This window comes from Alosa sapidissima, chromosome 21 (genome assembly GCF_018492685.1).
Source record: "Alosa sapidissima isolate fAloSap1 chromosome 21, fAloSap1.pri, whole genome shotgun sequence".
NCBI classification, from domain to species: domain Eukaryota; kingdom Metazoa; phylum Chordata; class Actinopteri; order Clupeiformes; family Clupeidae; genus Alosa; species Alosa sapidissima.
Window position 1 is genome coordinate 14,119,882 of NC_055977.1, and position 18,468 is coordinate 14,138,349.

Here is an 18,468-nt window from a genome sequence, read left to right on the forward strand (position 1 = left end):
GGGAATTTCCGGTAATCTGTCAGACAGTGTAGCGTACACACAGGGCGGTGCCAAGGTGACCATCACCCGTACCCAGAGTGCCAGCCCCCCTCTGAATGGCACCTTCGACATTGAGATTTACGGACGGCGTGTTGAAGGTAAAATATGACTTTCAGCATTTATAACAAAACTATAATATACATAAGTGGGTAACACTTGACAGTATTGACATACAGTAAGAGTGACATGACACTGTCATGAACACATGGTTATGGTTATGGTTATGGTTATGGATTTAGCAGACGCCTTTGTCCAAAGCGACACATAAATACAAACAACATAATAATATTTAAAATTGAACAGGGAACAGATTAGAATGTAGGTCAAATATAATAAGGAGAATAGTTATAATACACAATAATATCAATTCAATCAATAGCCTAATAAAAAGCAATGGAAAAAAAAGGGGAAAGGCAATAATAAAATAATAATGTCCATTCAATCAATAATATAAAAACAATGACATGCTAAGACTACATTAAGGAGAATATCAATAATACTGTCATAATACTGACACAGTCATCAATAATACATGACACTGTCATGACACATGAACCCTAACCCTAATCCTAACCTCTAACCCTAATCCTAACCCTTACCCTAACCCTTACCCTAACCCTAACCCTAACGTGCATGTGTGCGTGTACATGTTTATGTTTGTGTGTGTGTGTGTGTGTGTGTGTGTGTGTGTGTGTGTGTGTGCGTGCTTGTGTGTTTGCCTGCATATGTGTGTTTGTGCATGTGCATGCATGTGTACATATGTCTACTGTGTGAGTATGTGTCATACGTATGATTACTGTGAATGTATGTGTGTGCGTGTGTATCTGTTTATGCACATGTGTGCACATGGAATGGGTTAACATGACCCCTGGAGGCAAGGACACAAGACACACATGACCCCTACGGAAAAAATTGGTCATCCTAGGCCCTACGGTTCTCAAAATATTCACAGAAAACTGTGTCTGCCCTACCCTCCTTTCGGGGGGTCCAGTACAGCGGGGGGGCTACAGATCAAAACAAAAAATGATGGTTCCATACTATCCATGTGGGGTTACATGCCCACCAACTTTCGTCTACCGCGGTCTTTCAGTGTCCCGGGAATCCTTGACGGAAATTTGAACATGCAAAAAAAATAAATAAATAAAAAAAATAATAAAAATAAATAAATTAAAAAAAATAAATAAATAAAATAAAAGAATTAATTAAAAAAATTAAAAATCTGACTAAACCTATATGACCGCCGCTTCGCTGCGCGGCGGTCATAATTACCTAGCACTATGGCTTAGTCTCTCAGCCCCACACAATAAGTGCTTACTCACATGAAGTCACTCCTGGTCTGCTATCTCATAGGCCTGCCAGTGGATATATCAGCACAGGATCTGAAGTACGCGCTGCAGTCCATTCCAGAAATGGGCTCTGTGGACGTCACAAGGTCAGGAGACTGCAAAGCTTACAAGTGGCTCATCACCTGGCTGAGCAATCCTGGACGTCAACCTATTCTTCAGGTGAGTCTCAGACCTTCAATATGAATATTACAGATTATTCATCCTGAAATTTAGAAATGTAATTTAATACAATCATTTTTTTACGGGTAATTTAGAAATAAATTGCCTATGTAATGCCTCACTCAATACCTAAAGCCGTCATCAAAAACTTGTCAAGACCAATACATAACACCTGCTTGAAAAGGCAGCAGCCACTTTTAATTGGCTGGATTATGGAAATTTAAACTCATTGATAAGAATCCAAGTTGTTAGTATTCATGTTGTAATTCATATTCATATTTCAAATGGGGTGGGTAGTTCATCATCATTTACTGTAGAGGTCTGCTCCATTGACTGCCTTCCTTTAGGTCATGAGATCACAGTGAACTTGTGTGAGTGGCTTCAACAAGGAACTCACTGCTAAATCTGTCTCTGGTATCTCTAATTAACTGATGCTTAGGTGCCCAAGGGAAAGCAAGTCTCTGGACAGTGTGTGTGTGTGTGTGTGTGTGTGTGTCTGTGTGTGTCTGTGTGTGTGCTTGTTTTTGTGTTTGACTTGTCTTGTGTTGTGGCCACCTTCAGGTGAACGCCTCAGATGTCACTGGAGTTAATCCACAGGTGTATGTCAACGTCAGAGATGAGGGAGGCCTGTTCATGCAAAGCATCAGGGGAGATATGCTACGTGTCCCAGAATCCAAACCACAGGTATACTACACATACTATTATGAAACTATAGACACATGTCCCTAGGGGACCCTAAGGGAGTCTTTGCATGGCTAACACGAGTTATTTGAATATGTCGTGTGAGTTATCCGTTCCCATCGACAGCATTGGGAGGGCCACAGGGGATTAGTGTTTGTGGTTTAGGAAGAGAAGGGACCCTCTCGGCCACTCGTCTACAGCCTTTCCTAACCACTCTGACCACTCATCTGCACTTGTGGTTCCCAATGCCCCACAGATTGAAATTCATTAGTTAGGTGTACAAGCACTACAGGCCAGGTGTAGCCTATATAGTAAATAGGTTGGGGTTTGTTATGCCCTGGTATCTACAAAGGCAATTCAGGCTTCAATATCTCTATGTTTTCTTTAAAATGCAATGTTACAAGGATCATGAATGCAAACAATTAAAATTTAAAAAAGAAACCTCTCAATTTCCAGTGGAGAGAAAGTCATGTGGCTGATGTGAAATTGTTGTTCCAGCAATATTAATGACTAGTCAGAAAATGTAGTTGCACAATTAAAGACAATTTCATATGAGGACTTGAAAATGCATATGAGGGGTCTGTAATGATTCCTATTATAGTCATAGTTGAAGTAGCTTTAGGCCAGTTTTACCGTGAGTTTGTTTGCTCTCTCCTAGGTGGAGGTACTAATCAACGGCATCGCATCCAAGTGCTCAGGAGACTGTAGCTTTGAGTGGAGCGAAGACAAGACCCCACTGGTGACTGGCATCTCCCCCTCACAAGGTAAAAACATCAGCCTCCAGTGTCCTCCACAATGGGAGATTCACATACGTTCCAATGGCTAGACTTGATTTATTGCGTTGGTTTTATTATTTAAGTCATTAAGTCAGTGATATTTTGGTTATATATGTCATAAAGACACTTTATAATATAGCAAAAAGTAATTATTAGTGATTGTGTTTTATGAATATATGCATTAATAATAAATGTATGTAATGTTATGTAAACCTATAAAAGTGATGTGTAAATGAAGTATAGCTAATGTACATTTCACTTTATTCTGCTGAAGCATATGGTGAATTGTTTTATTCCTTCAGGATCGAGCAATCTTGGGACAGTTCTGACCATCAGTGGGTCTGGTTTTGATGACACGAATGCTACTGTTTGGATTGGACACACAGAATGCACCGTAACCCAAGTTACTGGTGAGTTGGACTAATGAATGATGTATAGTGAATAGAAATAATCATGAAAACAATAATGATATCATAAAAGGGCTTTAGATTGCAGAGGGTTAAAAATGAAAGCAACACAAGGGAATAATTGATATCTATGCCCCTTGGTGTCAGTGTCAATTTAGCTGGTACCCAGTTTGTCAAAAACAACTGAAAGGGTCCTGTTCATGGTCATGCAAGATGAAGCATTCTGGGCATGCATTGGCAATGTTAGAGACACCAACAGTTTGAAGCTGTTATTGTAAGGTGAAATAATTGCATTGTGTTGCTTTAAATTATTTGAAAGTACAGTACATGATTTATTTATATATCTTAGATACAGATTCAGGTGAGGTTGTGAGGCTGAGGCTGTTGGTATATCTCTTTAGGTGCAAAGATGACCATACTCTGATGGTGACTGGTCTGTGTTCAGCCTGTAATGGTGACTGTAATGTTGTGCACACTGTTGATGGATTCGGCCTTGTGTCCTTTCTCAGACACTCAGGTGACCTGCAGCGTTGGCCCTGCTCCTGCTGGCACTTACCCTGTCATCCTGAGCCTCCCTGGCCTGGGACAGGCACGTTACCAAGGAGACCAGCCTTTCAACTTCACCAGCCAGCTCAGCGTCTCCTCCGTGTCTCCGATCGCGGGCAGTGTCACTGGTACAGTGCCCCAATATTTGCCATGATAAACACATTCAGTTTTTCAGTCTGGATGTGGCTCACAGAATTATAGATGTGGGGTAAAAGTATGGTTCTAAGTTTCAAACATTCTCTAGCAGTAGAACTCATTAATGCTTATAGTGCAATGTAGACATTCTATTATAATGTACAAAGAGTTACAAACCCCAAAACCAGAGTAAAACCTGAAATTTGCTGTAGATTTTAACATTAATTGTATTGTGCAATGGCATATTCCTGTTTGGCAAATGTTTTACATTGCATACATGTGAATAGAAAGACATCTACAATGTACTAGTTCATAGCCATGGGCCTTCTTTTCTTTTCTCTGATTGTCTAACATTCTGTAAAGCTCCATGAGACATGTAATGTTTTGGCGCTCTATAAGTAAAATTAAATTAAAAATTGAAAATATGTAATGGCTGCAGTGTTATGCTCCGTTCCCTTGGCAGGTGGCACAGTCCTCACGGTGGATGGGTTTGGCTTCGGCTGGGGCACAGAAGTGACGATCGGCTCAGAGACGTGTGAGGTGCTGGAAGTGAACCTCCACATGGTCACGTGCAGAGTTCCCCCGGTAAAAAGCTTTGGTCCGATTTCATCGCCCAGCGAACCGTAAAGAATACTCACATACTCACCTGTCACCTGGCTCTGTCTGACACCACCAACAGTGTCCCAGCTCTTCACAGAGCCTAGCGTGTAGTTTGGTCCACTTCATCCACCCGCTTCTCCCTGCTCTTTACTCATGGGGTGATAGACAGGTTTATTTTGGGTGGCTTTTTGCCTTTAAAGGATAAGACCGTTGAGAGTGACAGGGAACAGGATGGGGGTAGAATTGAAAAATAACCTTGGCTTGAGATCGAACCCGTATCTGGTCAGAATGCATAGCACTAAAATGCAATTTCAAATATTACACAAAATACAAATGGCTAGACATCTAAGTGCTGTAGCCGAGACTAGAGTATTTGTTTTTAGATTAGACAATTAACCTAATGCTTTACTAGGCATTGCACTATACAACTAAAATGGCTTTGCCTTGCCTTTACTAATTGTTTATTTGTCAGTTTGGTTGTCGTTTACGCCTCAGCTCCCCCCACCTTGGTCTAATTTAACTGCCTAGAGAACCGTAAAGGATACCCACATAGCCAGCGTGTGACCTGGCTCTGTCTGACACCACCAACAGTTTCCCAGCTCTTCACATGCTAAGTGTGGAGTTTAGCAGTAGTGTGTAGCCTTGTTCTCCCATTTCCTATACATTGTTACTGAACATGTGCATGGTTACTGAACACGTGTATAGTCTAAGCTGATAAGAGTACGCCTCCAGGTGAAAGCCTGTGATACTGACAAATTCCTTGTCATACTGCCATTGCAAGAATGAAAAGATGAATGTTTTCATCATTTCTACTGAGAAACAGTGTGTGCACATTCTTGTCTCTCTATCAGACTTCTCAGTTACACAGCACAGCCAAACAATTTGAAATTCATTAGCTAGGCAAATGCTGTATCTTTTTCTAAATTTTAGAAAGATAGTACCGGTAACTGCAAACAATCAAAGGTTATTTGGCATTGCCATTCTGAGAGGAATTTGTCTCAAAGTTATGGTTTTATTTAAGTGTCTATTTCCTCTCTAATTGTGGGTTCTGATATGTTTCAAACTTCAGGTGAACTCTCAGTTGTAGAATATTTAGTTACTTTAGAATAGTTAGTTTAGAATAGACACCAACAAAAACAAATGTGACCGATCGGAAATTATGTTTTAATCCATGTTCCCATGGTGTTCCTATGATGCGTCGATAGGGCTCACTGGGAGCCCAGAGTGTGACCGTGACCATTGGGGACATGAGCCAAGTGGCATCGAAGACCTTCACCTACAGCGACGGCCTGACCGCCACAATCACCAGCATCAGCCCACAAACCACCAGTGTCAGTGGTGAGCAAAAAATCCGTCTTCTACTCCTGGTTCTGCTCTTTCTCATTCCTCTTCCACTTTCTCCCCCCAGCCCTTTACGCATATAATTAAATATTCTTTAGAACAGAATTGGATGATACATTTCTAGTGTTTCCCATTCTGTGTCTTACTAAAGACTTGTGTGTGTGTGTGCTGTAGTAAATTAAATTAGGGCTGTCAATCGATTAAAAAAAATAATCTAATTAATTACATACTCTGTGATTAATTCATCTAAATTAATCGCATATATAATTTTTGCTGTGAAAGTATTTTAAATATTTAAATTCAAATGAATCATTGAATAATCAGCATTAGTGACATTAAAGTTCAAAAACTCTTATTATTATTTTCACTGTTCAAATAACGGCCATAATAATCTATGATATGACCTAATATGCTGAGGAAATGAATTCAAAACTGCTTCGGGAAGAAGTTTTTTCTTCACATACAATGCATTTCAGGCCACAGATATAACCTAGGGGACACAATGAAAATAAATTAACACTCCCCTCAATGTCAACACTTATTCCTTTGCATTGATGTGCGACTATAGAGTTGATGAACTCTGGTGATATGCAAATTCCTTGCTGCAGACATGGCAAAGGACTTTATTTTCAACACTTTGTTTTTTTATTAACACCATCAGGGCGTTTTTTAAAAGTAAATGTTCCAATCAATGATCCACGCAGCACATTTTCTTCTCTCTCTTTCATTTTACAGTCTAACTTTTACTGACTAGAACGGCTCGGGTCAAAGGTCATAAGGAATCGATTAATCTGCACTCAACTTTTTTTAATCAGTTATTTTTTCTCAAATTAATTAATCGAAATTAATCAGTTATTTTGACAGCCCTAAATTAAATAAATAAGAGTCACACTGGATTTGTTATGCCACTAGCTACAGTATGTCACACTAGCTGGATTTGCACACATTACATTTCAACTAGGCACATCCATATCAAGTAACTGCAAGTACACAAAGGCAGAAGATGACTCCCCTTGCTTCATGACAGAAGACTTTTACCTTGTGTAGATGTATGGTGCCTAAACCTTTTGCTCTATTCTGCTTGGAGACGCAATGCTAAGTTTAAAGAAAAATATGCTTTCTCGGTTCCACTACCAACATACAAACACTAATAGCACTAGGATTTGTAATATAATACCAGAGAGCCCTATTCTCTAAGTAGCTTTCATGTTGCCACCAACAAAGCAATTTATTTCTCCTTGGACCGTATCCAACTAGAAGATCCACATTCAGGTGATGACAACCATTGTCTTCAGCTGTGCTTATTCATGCTTTCATGATAGTTTCTCAGCTTACGCTTAAGGGTATACAGGCTATTGTTGAGCAACAGACATCCGGTTTTGTATGTGTGTTTGGACATTCTCATAACTCACGATAAAAGGACCAGAAAACGTCAGACAATGAGAACCATGGGTAATTATCCTTATTGTAGTTTCCACTGTGACAGACGTTTGAGAGGTCGTACAGAAACACAATACATTTTCTAACCTAACTTGTACCTCCACATTCATTTAAACTTTGTGCAAAACACACTATGCCGTCACACAGACTTCTGAGAGGTCGTACAGAAACACAATACATATTCTAACCTTTCCTCAAATTAGCCTAACTTGTACCTCCACATTTAAACTTTGTGCAAAACACTCTAAGCTACCGTACACTTGCTATAATACATTAAGTGTGGATGGGAAATAAAATGTACAGTGTTGCTGTTCTTTTGAATGTAGATGCTTTATTAGTTATTGTATATTGTTGTATTGTCAACAATTGTATATTGTTGTTCATTGGCAAAGTACATCACAATAAATATGGCACTGAAAGTCTTAATATGTTTTAACAACAGCTATAATTCTCATAGTATACAATTAATAATACCTTTTGGCATCTTTCACAATTTCAAGGGAAAGTAAGATGAATATAAATACATTTGTTGAATTGTAATAAGTTTGTTTCCCCCTGTCAAAGTGTACACATCAATCTTTTTTATCAGGTGCTTTGTGGTCACCTTGAACAGAAGTGTTTGTTAAATACTAAATCTATATAGCAATACAAATATAAATGATTAGTCATCTGATCTTTTGTTTGTTTGGATTCTATGGACCCTTTCAAGAGAGTTCCATTATCAGCATCATAGTTGGCCCCACAAGACTTCCTTTTTAACATTCCATATGTTACCTTAATGCAGAGGAAGTAGATTGGGGCCCAAATAGAACGTTCAAGCATTGTTTTTGTTTTTATTGATGAAAGGGTCTATTGTAGGTCTCAGGCTTCTCGTCGTGATGGGAACAAACTTTGGGGTGCGGGGCAATGACACCCTGGTGTTTGTCGGCCAGAGACAGTGCGAGGTGGTAGAGTGGAACACTACTGCCATCACCTGCATCCTGCCCTTCCTGCCCCCAGCCATGTATGAGGTCAATGTCCAGATCGGCAACCTGGGATTCCCCACAGTCAGGTGAGACTCCCATAGCCAGAGGGCTGCAGCAATTAATCGATCAGTCAATTTGTTGTCAGTTGTCGTCTCTGAAAGGGCCTCAAGTCATATCTGCTCTGTGAGTTGTAACTCATGCTTGTTGTCTTTCCTGTGCAGTGCTGGAGTGAACCCCACGGTACAGTACGTGCTGGAGGTGTCCAGTGTTACCCCACTGCTCGGCTCTCTGTATGGGGGTTCCCAGCTGACCATCTCCGGCTCAGGATTCAGTGCCAACCTAGAGGATAACCGTGTCATGCTGGGTAGGCACTGATACACAGATGTATTATGCATTTCACATGGACACACACACACACACACACACACACACACACAACCTCACTCTCTCTTTCGCACTATTTTCTTTTAGTAGTACTGTGTTCACAAATATTATATATTATTGTATAACATATTGTATGTCTTGTTGAAATTCACTACAGGAGACAGAAGCTGTAGAGTTACAGCAGCATCGGCGCATGAGATCCAGTGTGTAGTTGAGTCAGGGGCGAAAACACACACCATCACCAACCAGGGCTCACACCCAAGTGAGTAATACGCTCTCTCACACACAGACACAGACACTTCCAATGACCAAATTGAATATCCAAAGGAAAACCTGAAGATACAAGCAAACTAATTGATCAGTTTTGAAAATGCATTCCTGTCTGTACTGATCAGGGACACCATGAACCAAAGGAGATGTAAAGTATGTGTGAAAAGTGTGTCCACCATCTTGTTTTTTAAAAAGATAAAAACAGGATATTCTTTAGTAGAAAACATCTTTCTTTAATTTATCCAAATGTTTAACACAAACGATAACTTGCACATCAATCAGTCTGACTCTCCCACACCAACACACTGTGGGTGTGGCCCAATTAACTTAATTAACAATTATTACTTTAACCTACAGACAGTTAGTCAGCGAACACACAGACAGGAATATGTGCAAAAGTGCATTCAATTAAAAACTGTGTTCTAAAACAGGGAAGATGTAGTCAGCATCTTCACATCAGGGCCGGAGTGGGGCCACTTTTCAGTCCGGGAGTTTCAGGCCCAAGACCAGCCCACGTTTTCCATAGTGGTGGAAATTGGATAAATGAAGCAACATTTCAGCTCTTACTATCCTGTAGTTTTTATTAGTACCATGGTTCAACAAATGTGTAAAGGTTATATAATAATTCACTTCAACTGAGAAGTTAACAAAAACAGAAAGAAAGCCTTTGAAATGTAGCCTATATCCCACGTTTCCACAAAGAGGCATATTGAACTAATGTTTAGGCTACATGTTTTTTGCATGGGTAGGCTATATTGTTGTTACAATACAAAAGGCTAATATTTTAAGTAATTTAATATGTTGCTTGTGAATAGCTTGACAACGCTACAACATCCAATATTAGCCCAATAATTACATTGGTAGTAATCATAGCCTATAGGCAATCTCTCTTTACCAGTTGCCTTTTGTCTGTCCTCTTAAAAAATAAATAAATCTGGAAGCTTGGCACATTTGGCAGCATTCTACCTGGCCGTTTCAGTCCCTCCTTGCCTCTTTCTACCATCCATCCTTCCTGAGGCTTATGGCTAGTAGGGCCGGCCCGGCTATCCGTATCCGTATCTAGAAAACTTTTTGGAAAAGACGGGCTATACTAAACCCAACCAACTCTTTTTGGGAGGGGAGAACTCACACATGGTAGGCTACAACCCATGCAGAGGCAACGGTGTCATGCACAGAATGCGGAACGTGTAGCCTAAGGTAGACTAACGTGACAAATGTCAATATTTTTGACGATAACGACCGATACGACAAACGATAACTTGCACATCAATCAGTCTGACTCTCCCACACCAACACACTGGCCCTTTTTTAAAAGAGCACCTGTGGGTGTGGCCCAATTAACTTAATTAACAATTATTACTTTCACCTGCAGACAGTTAGTCAGATAACACACAGACAGGAACATGTGCAAAAGTGCATTCAATTAAAAACTGTGTTCTAAAACAGGGAAGATGTAGTCAGCATCTTCACAGTATGATTTATTTGACAGATTGTTAACACGCACCGTACTACAGCACATTCAGAATCACGTGCACTTAATACATGTGGTGTCACTCAAAACACTAAATCTGTCAAACAAGTCTGTCACAAGTCAGCCATATCAGTCAATCAGTCATGTCACGTCACGTCATTCACGTAATGCCACCCTTTGAGCAATACGGTTATGCTAATGATCGAGGTAGTCTGACTAGACTAGATACTTAGGACTTGTGTCACCTGTGACCTAGCCTGCCTGATTGTTACTGACCACTCTGCTAATTACCCATGTGTCTCCACATGTTTAGGGTGTGTTTGCGGGGGAGTCTTTGTCTGCGTTTGTCTGTGTTTGTGTTTGTTTGTGTGTCTGTGTGTGTGTGTGTGTTTGGGTTTGTTTGGTGTGTTTGTATTTGTGTTTGTGTGTTTGTGTGTATGTGTATATTTATATGTTTATGTACATCTGTGTGTGTGTGTGTGTGTTTGGGTTTGTTTGGTGTGTTTGTGTGTGTGTGTGTTTGGGTTTGTTTGGTGTGTTTGTATTTGTGTTTGTGTGTTTGTGTGTGTGTGTGTGTTTGGGTTTGTTTGGTGTGTTTGTATTTGTGTGTGTGTGTGTGTGTGTGTGTGTGTGTGTGTGTGTGTATGTGTATATTTATATGTTTATGTACATCTGTGTGTGTGTGTGTGTGTGTGTGTGTGTGTGTGTGTGTATGTGTATATTTATATGTTTATGTACATCTGTGTGTGTGTGTGTGTGTGTGTGTGTGTGTGTGTGTGTGTATGTGTATATTTATATGTTTATGTACATCTGTGTGTGTGTGTGTGTGTGTGTGTGTGTGTGTGTGTGTGTGTGTGTGTGTGTATTTCTATGTTTATGTACATGTGTGTGTGTGTGTGCAGGTCATGGAGAGGGGTATGCGTGGAGCCCTGCGGCAGCCCTGGCCACAGTGGGGGACACGGTGGTGTGGCGGTGGGAGGCCCCGGCCTTCCTCCAGGACGTGGGTTTCAGGGTGTTCAGCGTGGCCAGCCCCAGCAGCACCACCCCCGACGGGCGCGCCTTCACCAGCGGAGACGCCAAGACTCCCAGTGGTACAACACACACCTGTTCTCATATCAACGCTATATTAGTTTTGTTCATTATAAACAAACAGGGACAGGTACACCAGACATTTATTCTCATATCAACATTATATTTTATTTTAACTTTAATACAAACAGAAACTTAACTGGCACACAACAATGTTGGTGAAAAGCTCAGTTCGGTGTGTGTGTGTGTGTGTGTGTGTGTGTGTGTTGGGGGGGGGGGGGGGGGGGGTTGGAGATTTTAGCTTTGTTTCAGCATGCAAGTACTTTGTGCCAGACATCTATTTACAGATGTGTTTCATTAAGATTAAACCTAGGCAACAGGCAATAGTGGGGGTTTCCTATTTAAAGAAGTGGAAAGTCTTATTTTGTGGAGAGGTTTGGCACATAGAGAAGGGTTGACACATAGAACTCAGAATAGTTATACATATAGAAGGCAATGTATTGTTTCAGAACAGTCAGCATAAAACCCAGTGCCATTGGCCATTTTAATGTCTGAATGAAAAAAATGATTGATTGATGTTAAATTTATTATGCTTTGCATGCTCTGAGAAATACTTTTACACTTGAGCACCAGGTAAAGTTCTCACCCAAGTAGTTTTTGTGTGAAATATTTTCACCTGCTTGCATCACATATTAAATGTGATGATTGAAGACCTCAAAGCAGCCATGATGAAAACTCAGGACACTCTTGTGCAATTTGGCCTACACTGAGACAGGAGCTGCACATTCCTGTTTCACAGCGTCTGTCTCTGAATCTCTAACTCTAACTTCACTCATCTTAGCCTCTATGTATTGCCATCTATCGTTCACTGTCCTGGGGGCCTGTTTTCAGGTTGACATGGGAAAATCCGCATCACACACACCCATCATAAACACCACCTCAAGGAAAAAAAATGTCGCCCCTCCAGTATGTTGTGTGTAATTTCAGTCTAGCTGTGGTGGTCCACCACAAACAGGTTTATCAGCCTACTATACTTAGTATAACATAGCATAGATTTTTTGACATTCTTCCTTGACATCTAAGTAGTAAGTAGTTCACTAAATTACTTTTAGGATGTTACCTTGAATGTATATTAAGAAATGGCTATAGAGTTATAAGTTTAAGTTCAAGTTTATTGTCATGTACTCATAAAAGGATTAACAGCAATGTTTTTAAATGTAGAACATAGGACATAGAAATGTGTACCAGAATATATATCTATAGATAGATAGATAACAGTGTGACTCATTAGCCACACTGTATTTATATTTATATTACACTGTACTTTTACCTACTCTTATGGATCTATTTTTATATATTTATGTTCTTTAATATATTATATTTATATACACACACACATAATGTTTGAATCTGAATGTTGGCCCATACCACTAATGAAAAACTAGTAAACAAGTGGGTGTTTTTATCAGGAGACAAAGAATAAGTATACATATGGAAAAATAAGGAAAACATAAATAATACCAAGCAGTCAATAAACCTTAACCTGACACTCCAAGGCACACTGCTCTGTGATCATTAGACAAAGTCTTTAAATAAATAGGCTGCACGCCTACGCATTTCAACCTCGGGGTATAAAAACGGTAGCAGTGGCAGTTCACAAGTGTTGGCTGCTGCCAAGCAATCACAGTAACAGCTGACAGCTACACAGGCACAGGTTATAGTGGATTCATATTAAGTAGGTCAATTCGAACCAGGGATCAAAGAAATCATCAGATAATATAACATTAAGCATTAACTGTATAAAAAACAGTCACACTAAATCAGTGCAGTGCACAAATACAATACTACTGACCTCATACATTGTTGTGTATTTTGACATATGACTGAGACTGTTTTTGTGGGAGACCTGTTCTACTTGATTATAAGTATTGTGTAAATGCTCTAACCTAATAGTTGACACACCTACTTGATTACCTGTGCTAATTATCTGGTGTTACTGTGACTACTTGACAGCCTTCACCACCCTTGATATACTTACCATCATGTCCTGAGGAAGATTGCAAGATGATATGCATAGGCATGTAGCCTATTTATTAACAGATTTGTTTAACCTCTACATACCATTGTGTCTTTGCACTTTCTGGGTTAAGACTTAACTATAACTATAAAAAAGCATCACAACGACATACTGCACCTTGGTATAACTTGGAGATGTAACACCATGAAAACAGAACATTTATAACAATAAATATGCAGGTGATACAAGGTCACTCAAAAGTTTCCTGTTTTCACTCTTCAAAAAACCTAGGGTACCTAGGTAACCAGTTTCAGCCCAATCACTCGATACCTATCCACACCAACCCCCACCCACCCACCCACCCTTCTCCTCCTCTGTCTCCAGGATTCTTCCGCTATCAGTTCACATCCCCCGGGGTCTACTACTACAGCAGTGGCTTCGTGGACAGCACAGATGAAAAGAGCCTGCAGGGGGTTGTGACTGTTAGAGACGTCGAGGAGAGTCGTCCAGAACTGTACGTCACTGTGGGAGGATTCACAGCTATGAGTGGACCAGGTAAACACCGCCTATATCATACGTACGGTTTTGTATCATAAAAACAGACGTAAAATTCACCAGATGTCATGTGTCACTTCATGTAAATGTCCAACACTGTCTTTTATTATTAAATTAGATAGATAGATAGATAGATAGATAGATAGATAGATAGATAGATAGATAGATAGATAGATAGATAATTTATTGATCCCCAAGGGGAAATTCAAGAAATTATAGATCATTTGGGAAATTAAATTTTATCCATGCAACTAAACTCTAGAATTTGACTTGATAGCACATATTATATTTTTTTCCAGAAAACAAAGCAATCAAACAAATAAACAGATAAAATAAAATAAATGACCGTTTTTACCTCCCTCTCCAGCTATGCGTCGAGTGAGCAGGGATGTAGAGGAGTGTACCACAGCCCCTAACTGCCCCGAGCCTACCCCTTCTAACGGCACCTCTTTCAGCTTCTCCCGCTGTGCCAGTCCCACTGTGCATGCCATCTCACCCTCCAGCGGCCATGCCCACGACTTCATCCACATCCAGGGCATGGGCTTTGGATCCCAAAGCTGTGCCATCGAGGTACAATCACACACACTACACAAAGTCCTCACACTTACTTACGTACAAGCTCTGGAAAAAATTAAGAGCCCATTGCACATTTTTGTGATGTCATCCTACGGTTGCATGAATGAAATTCGAATGAGTTGTCGGTCATATTTAAAATGAAGAGACCACTGCAAATTTGAATATGACTGTCAACTAGGGTTGGGTATCGTTTGGGTTTTATCCGATACCGGTGCTAAATCGATACTTTTAAAACGGTTCCGGTGCCGAAACGGTGCCTGAACCGGTACTTTGTTTTTAAATTAAAATGGTCTAAAGCATGAATTGCTTTTTTGTATTGATAAGACAAATTTGAACATGAAATTGAACTGTTATATTCAATTTACTATCAATATCTCATTGCTCCTACGCATAATACATTTAAATGTTAAAACAGCTTGCCATGGATGCACACAATGGTAAGCTCTGCTTTGAAGTTTACCCAGTGTAGGCGGTTTGCCATAAGGTATGTTAAAACCGCTTGCCATAGAACTGACAGGTCATGGACAATGGCATTTGCAAGCAAGCTAATCTAACAAAGACTGCTTTCCAGTTAATTCATTTCAGTGTGTTCCCAAATGCTTAAAGAAATGTCTTCCCCCATAACACACAATAGTTTTGAACATGTAAGGCTACATTATGTCGGTGTTGAAGTGTTTAGATTCCCAGCGCTAGTAGGCCTAGGCATTTCAACAGCAACTATGGCTATGCGCTAACACCAGCTGAGTTAATTAGCGATAACATACAGAGAATCTCGGAGATGGTTCCAGTAGCCTCTTTGACAGCTCAGTGACATCAGGTATGTAACCTACATATTTATGTTTTTGCCAGCTAACTTTTAACATGATCTTCATATTCATTGTGATGCTATATGCACAAGAAAGATCAATATCATGCCATTATGTTGTTTAGAACACAATGTGAAAACTCCAACTATTTGACCTTACAACTTTGCCGAACATTTCAAATAAATGCCAGTTAGCGCATTAGCAAGGATATTGTGTAAGGTATACTGATGTTGTTTCATAGCCTTTTGCTTGTGTGTAGTTAGGCCCAATATGCTAGATTTTGACAGAAGCTCGTGATATGGGCTCATGCAAGCTGTCAAATACTGTCCACTCGCCTATGTGATGCACCCCTCTGGTTTATACATCCAGTGTTTGTTAGCTAACTGTAGCCTATCTGGGTGTGTTGCTATCAGAGCAAGACGTTAGAGATGGCGCATGGCATGCAGTGGTGCCTCCTATAAAAAAATGAATTAAAAAAACAACGCGATTTAAGCACCGAAATGGGGCACCGAAATCCACGTTGTTATTCGATGCAGTTACTACCGTTTGCGTCGGCACCGGTGCCATATTAGAACCGTGTTTCGGTGCCCAACCCTACTGTCAACTCATTCGAATGTCACTCAGCAACCATAGGAGTTGCAGTGGTCTCTTAATTTTTTCCAGAACTGTTCATCCTGGAATGACACAACTTAAAATGTTTTAAGAGAAGCCGAATTCAGACAAAAACTCCTTACATTCTCAAATCTTTAAATCCATAGCACATTTTTGAAGGTGTCGGCTAAATATAAAGAGGGTTGATGTATATTTGTTGTTTAATGTTTTCAGAGCAGAAGAATGAACAGAAATTAATAGATTATTTATTAATAATCTTTAATAATTTATTATATGACCATGTTTAGGAGTAGCATTTGTACGAGGTACTGAGATATGCTCTAATGCAGGTGATGGTTGGAGATCATTCATGTCAAGTGGTCAACAGCACTGAGTTCGAGATCTACTGCCAGCTTAGCACAGACAGTGGTGCTGAGATTGGCACCCCACTTCCCGTCACCGTCCGGGTGAACAACCTGGGCACTGCCATCAACACAGCGCCCAGCGAGTTCGACCGGCGCTTCGTGGTTCTGCCCGTGGTGGACTCTGTGAGCCCGTCGAGTGGCAGCGTCACTGGACACACCAAGCTGACCATCACCGGTTCTGGGTTCTCAGAGAGTGTAGCTGTGACAGTGGATAGGCTCCAATGCCAACTGTTGTGGGCAAACTACACCACAGTCATGTGCCAGACGTCCCCGTCCACCACTGGTCCCCGAAGCGGGTCAGTGGTCATCCACATGGGCTCCATCGCTTCCGCGTGTGCAGGCGACTGCACCTTCACCTACTCCGCAGAGCTGGCACCACAGGTGTTTGGCGTCAACCCCAACACCATCAGCGGCAACCTGACGACTGTCGCGGTCAACGGCACCGGTTTTGGCAGTGACGCCACAGACGTCTCCGTCCACGCCGCGGACATCAGCCTCGAGGTGACGGACGTCACCGACAGCACCATCACCCTCTCCGTTGGGCCACTGCCCGCCGGCTCTCACCCGCTCAGCGTGGTGGTGATGAGCCGAGGCTTGGCGTTGGGAGACGTCACCCTGACCAGCGCCACCCGGGCCACCCTCAGTCCCAACGCAGGCAGCACAGCTGGCGGCACCCCTCTGGTGCTGACGGGTAACGGCTTCTTGCTAGGAAACACCAGTGTCCGCTTGGATGGCGCCCCCTGCTGGATCACGGAGGTGACTCCAGGGGAGGTGCACTGCCTGACTCCTCCTCATAATGCAGCGCAGGTGAAGGTGCTCGTGGGGGTCCTGGGGGTGCAGTACCCAGCACTCACCTTTAGCTACTCACAGGCACAGACACCTAAGGTCACCGGTGTCAGCCCTGCCACAGGTAGGAACAAGCCCCACCTGTTCTAATCTAGATTATGCTAAGAATTAATGAATAATTTTGGGCCAGTTACCCAATAAATGGATTAAGCCTAGTCCTATCTAAAGGATCTTTTAAATGGAGATTTCCACTGAAGATCTCTTTTAGTCTTGCCTTACTTGGCTATTTGCCTTGCTTGGTCATGTACACGAAACCACACGATCACATTGTCTCATAATTATAGAGTAAGTTTTAGGTTCAGTTACCATATTCTTTGGTAAAGTTCATGTAGTAGCAAAGCAATAATAATGATTGTCATATAGAATTGTATGCGTCAATGTAAAAACCAAATAAATACACAAAAAAAAAATCATGCTTTGTAAAATCATTTAGTTGCCTAGATGTTTGCCTGCCCAGTTTAGATACCTTGATGTCATGCTGGTCAGATTTCATCTCTCTTCCCATCTCTTCTGATTCTTCTACAGGACTCAGCAACACCGTCATCTCGCTCACCGGCACAGGCTTTGGGTCTGACGCCAGTCTGATCTCAGTCAAGATCGCCGGTGTCGCCTGTATCGTGGCCACGGTGACAGACACTCTGGTCACGTGTGCCGTGGGTGAACACGCTGGAGGCACCTTTCCCATCATGCTTCAGCACAAGGTCAAAGGTTATGCCACATCCAACGTCGTATTCAACTATGAGCTCCAACTCACTGGCGTGGTGCCATCTGAGGGTAATGCACTCTTATTGAGCTCAAATTTCTTCAGAAACAAACAAAACAAAAATCATATCACCTTTACCTCCAAATTTCAATTGATATGAGTTATTGCAATGTGAATCATTTGCATACAAAATATGTGTTGGGGAGATGACAATTACACTTTTCTCTATCATAATACAATCATATGAACATATTCGTGTAGTTATTTTCCTGCTCTTGAACATTATAGCAGAATGTGCTCTTTAGCTAGCATCCTTATTCTATTCTGAATGTGATGTTTATTTGAACAGATCTATGATCT

General features: G+C 41.1%; 1 protein-coding gene across 1 annotated transcript in view; it reads left to right on the top strand.

Annotated features, from left to right (window-relative positions):
• pkhd1l1.1 (PKHD1 like 1, tandem duplicate 1) overlaps window positions 1-18,468 on the top strand; it is a 51,626-nt gene that overhangs the window by 11,599 nt on the left and 21,559 nt on the right. The window contains exons 25-40 of the mRNA XM_042076821.1: window positions 2-137; window positions 1,390-1,544; window positions 2,106-2,228; window positions 2,884-2,989; window positions 3,304-3,411; window positions 3,918-4,082; window positions 4,553-4,674; window positions 5,895-6,027; window positions 8,329-8,521; window positions 8,657-8,799; window positions 8,977-9,081; window positions 11,463-11,651; window positions 13,991-14,161; window positions 14,529-14,731; window positions 16,485-17,469; window positions 17,931-18,179. Coding sequence (XP_041932755.1) covers window positions 2-137; window positions 1,390-1,544; window positions 2,106-2,228; window positions 2,884-2,989; window positions 3,304-3,411; window positions 3,918-4,082; window positions 4,553-4,674; window positions 5,895-6,027; window positions 8,329-8,521; window positions 8,657-8,799; window positions 8,977-9,081; window positions 11,463-11,651; window positions 13,991-14,161; window positions 14,529-14,731; window positions 16,485-17,469; window positions 17,931-18,179 — 3,286 coding nt within the window. The remainder of the gene's footprint in view (window position 1; window positions 138-1,389; window positions 1,545-2,105; window positions 2,229-2,883; window positions 2,990-3,303; window positions 3,412-3,917; window positions 4,083-4,552; window positions 4,675-5,894; window positions 6,028-8,328; window positions 8,522-8,656; window positions 8,800-8,976; window positions 9,082-11,462; window positions 11,652-13,990; window positions 14,162-14,528; window positions 14,732-16,484; window positions 17,470-17,930; window positions 18,180-18,468) is intronic.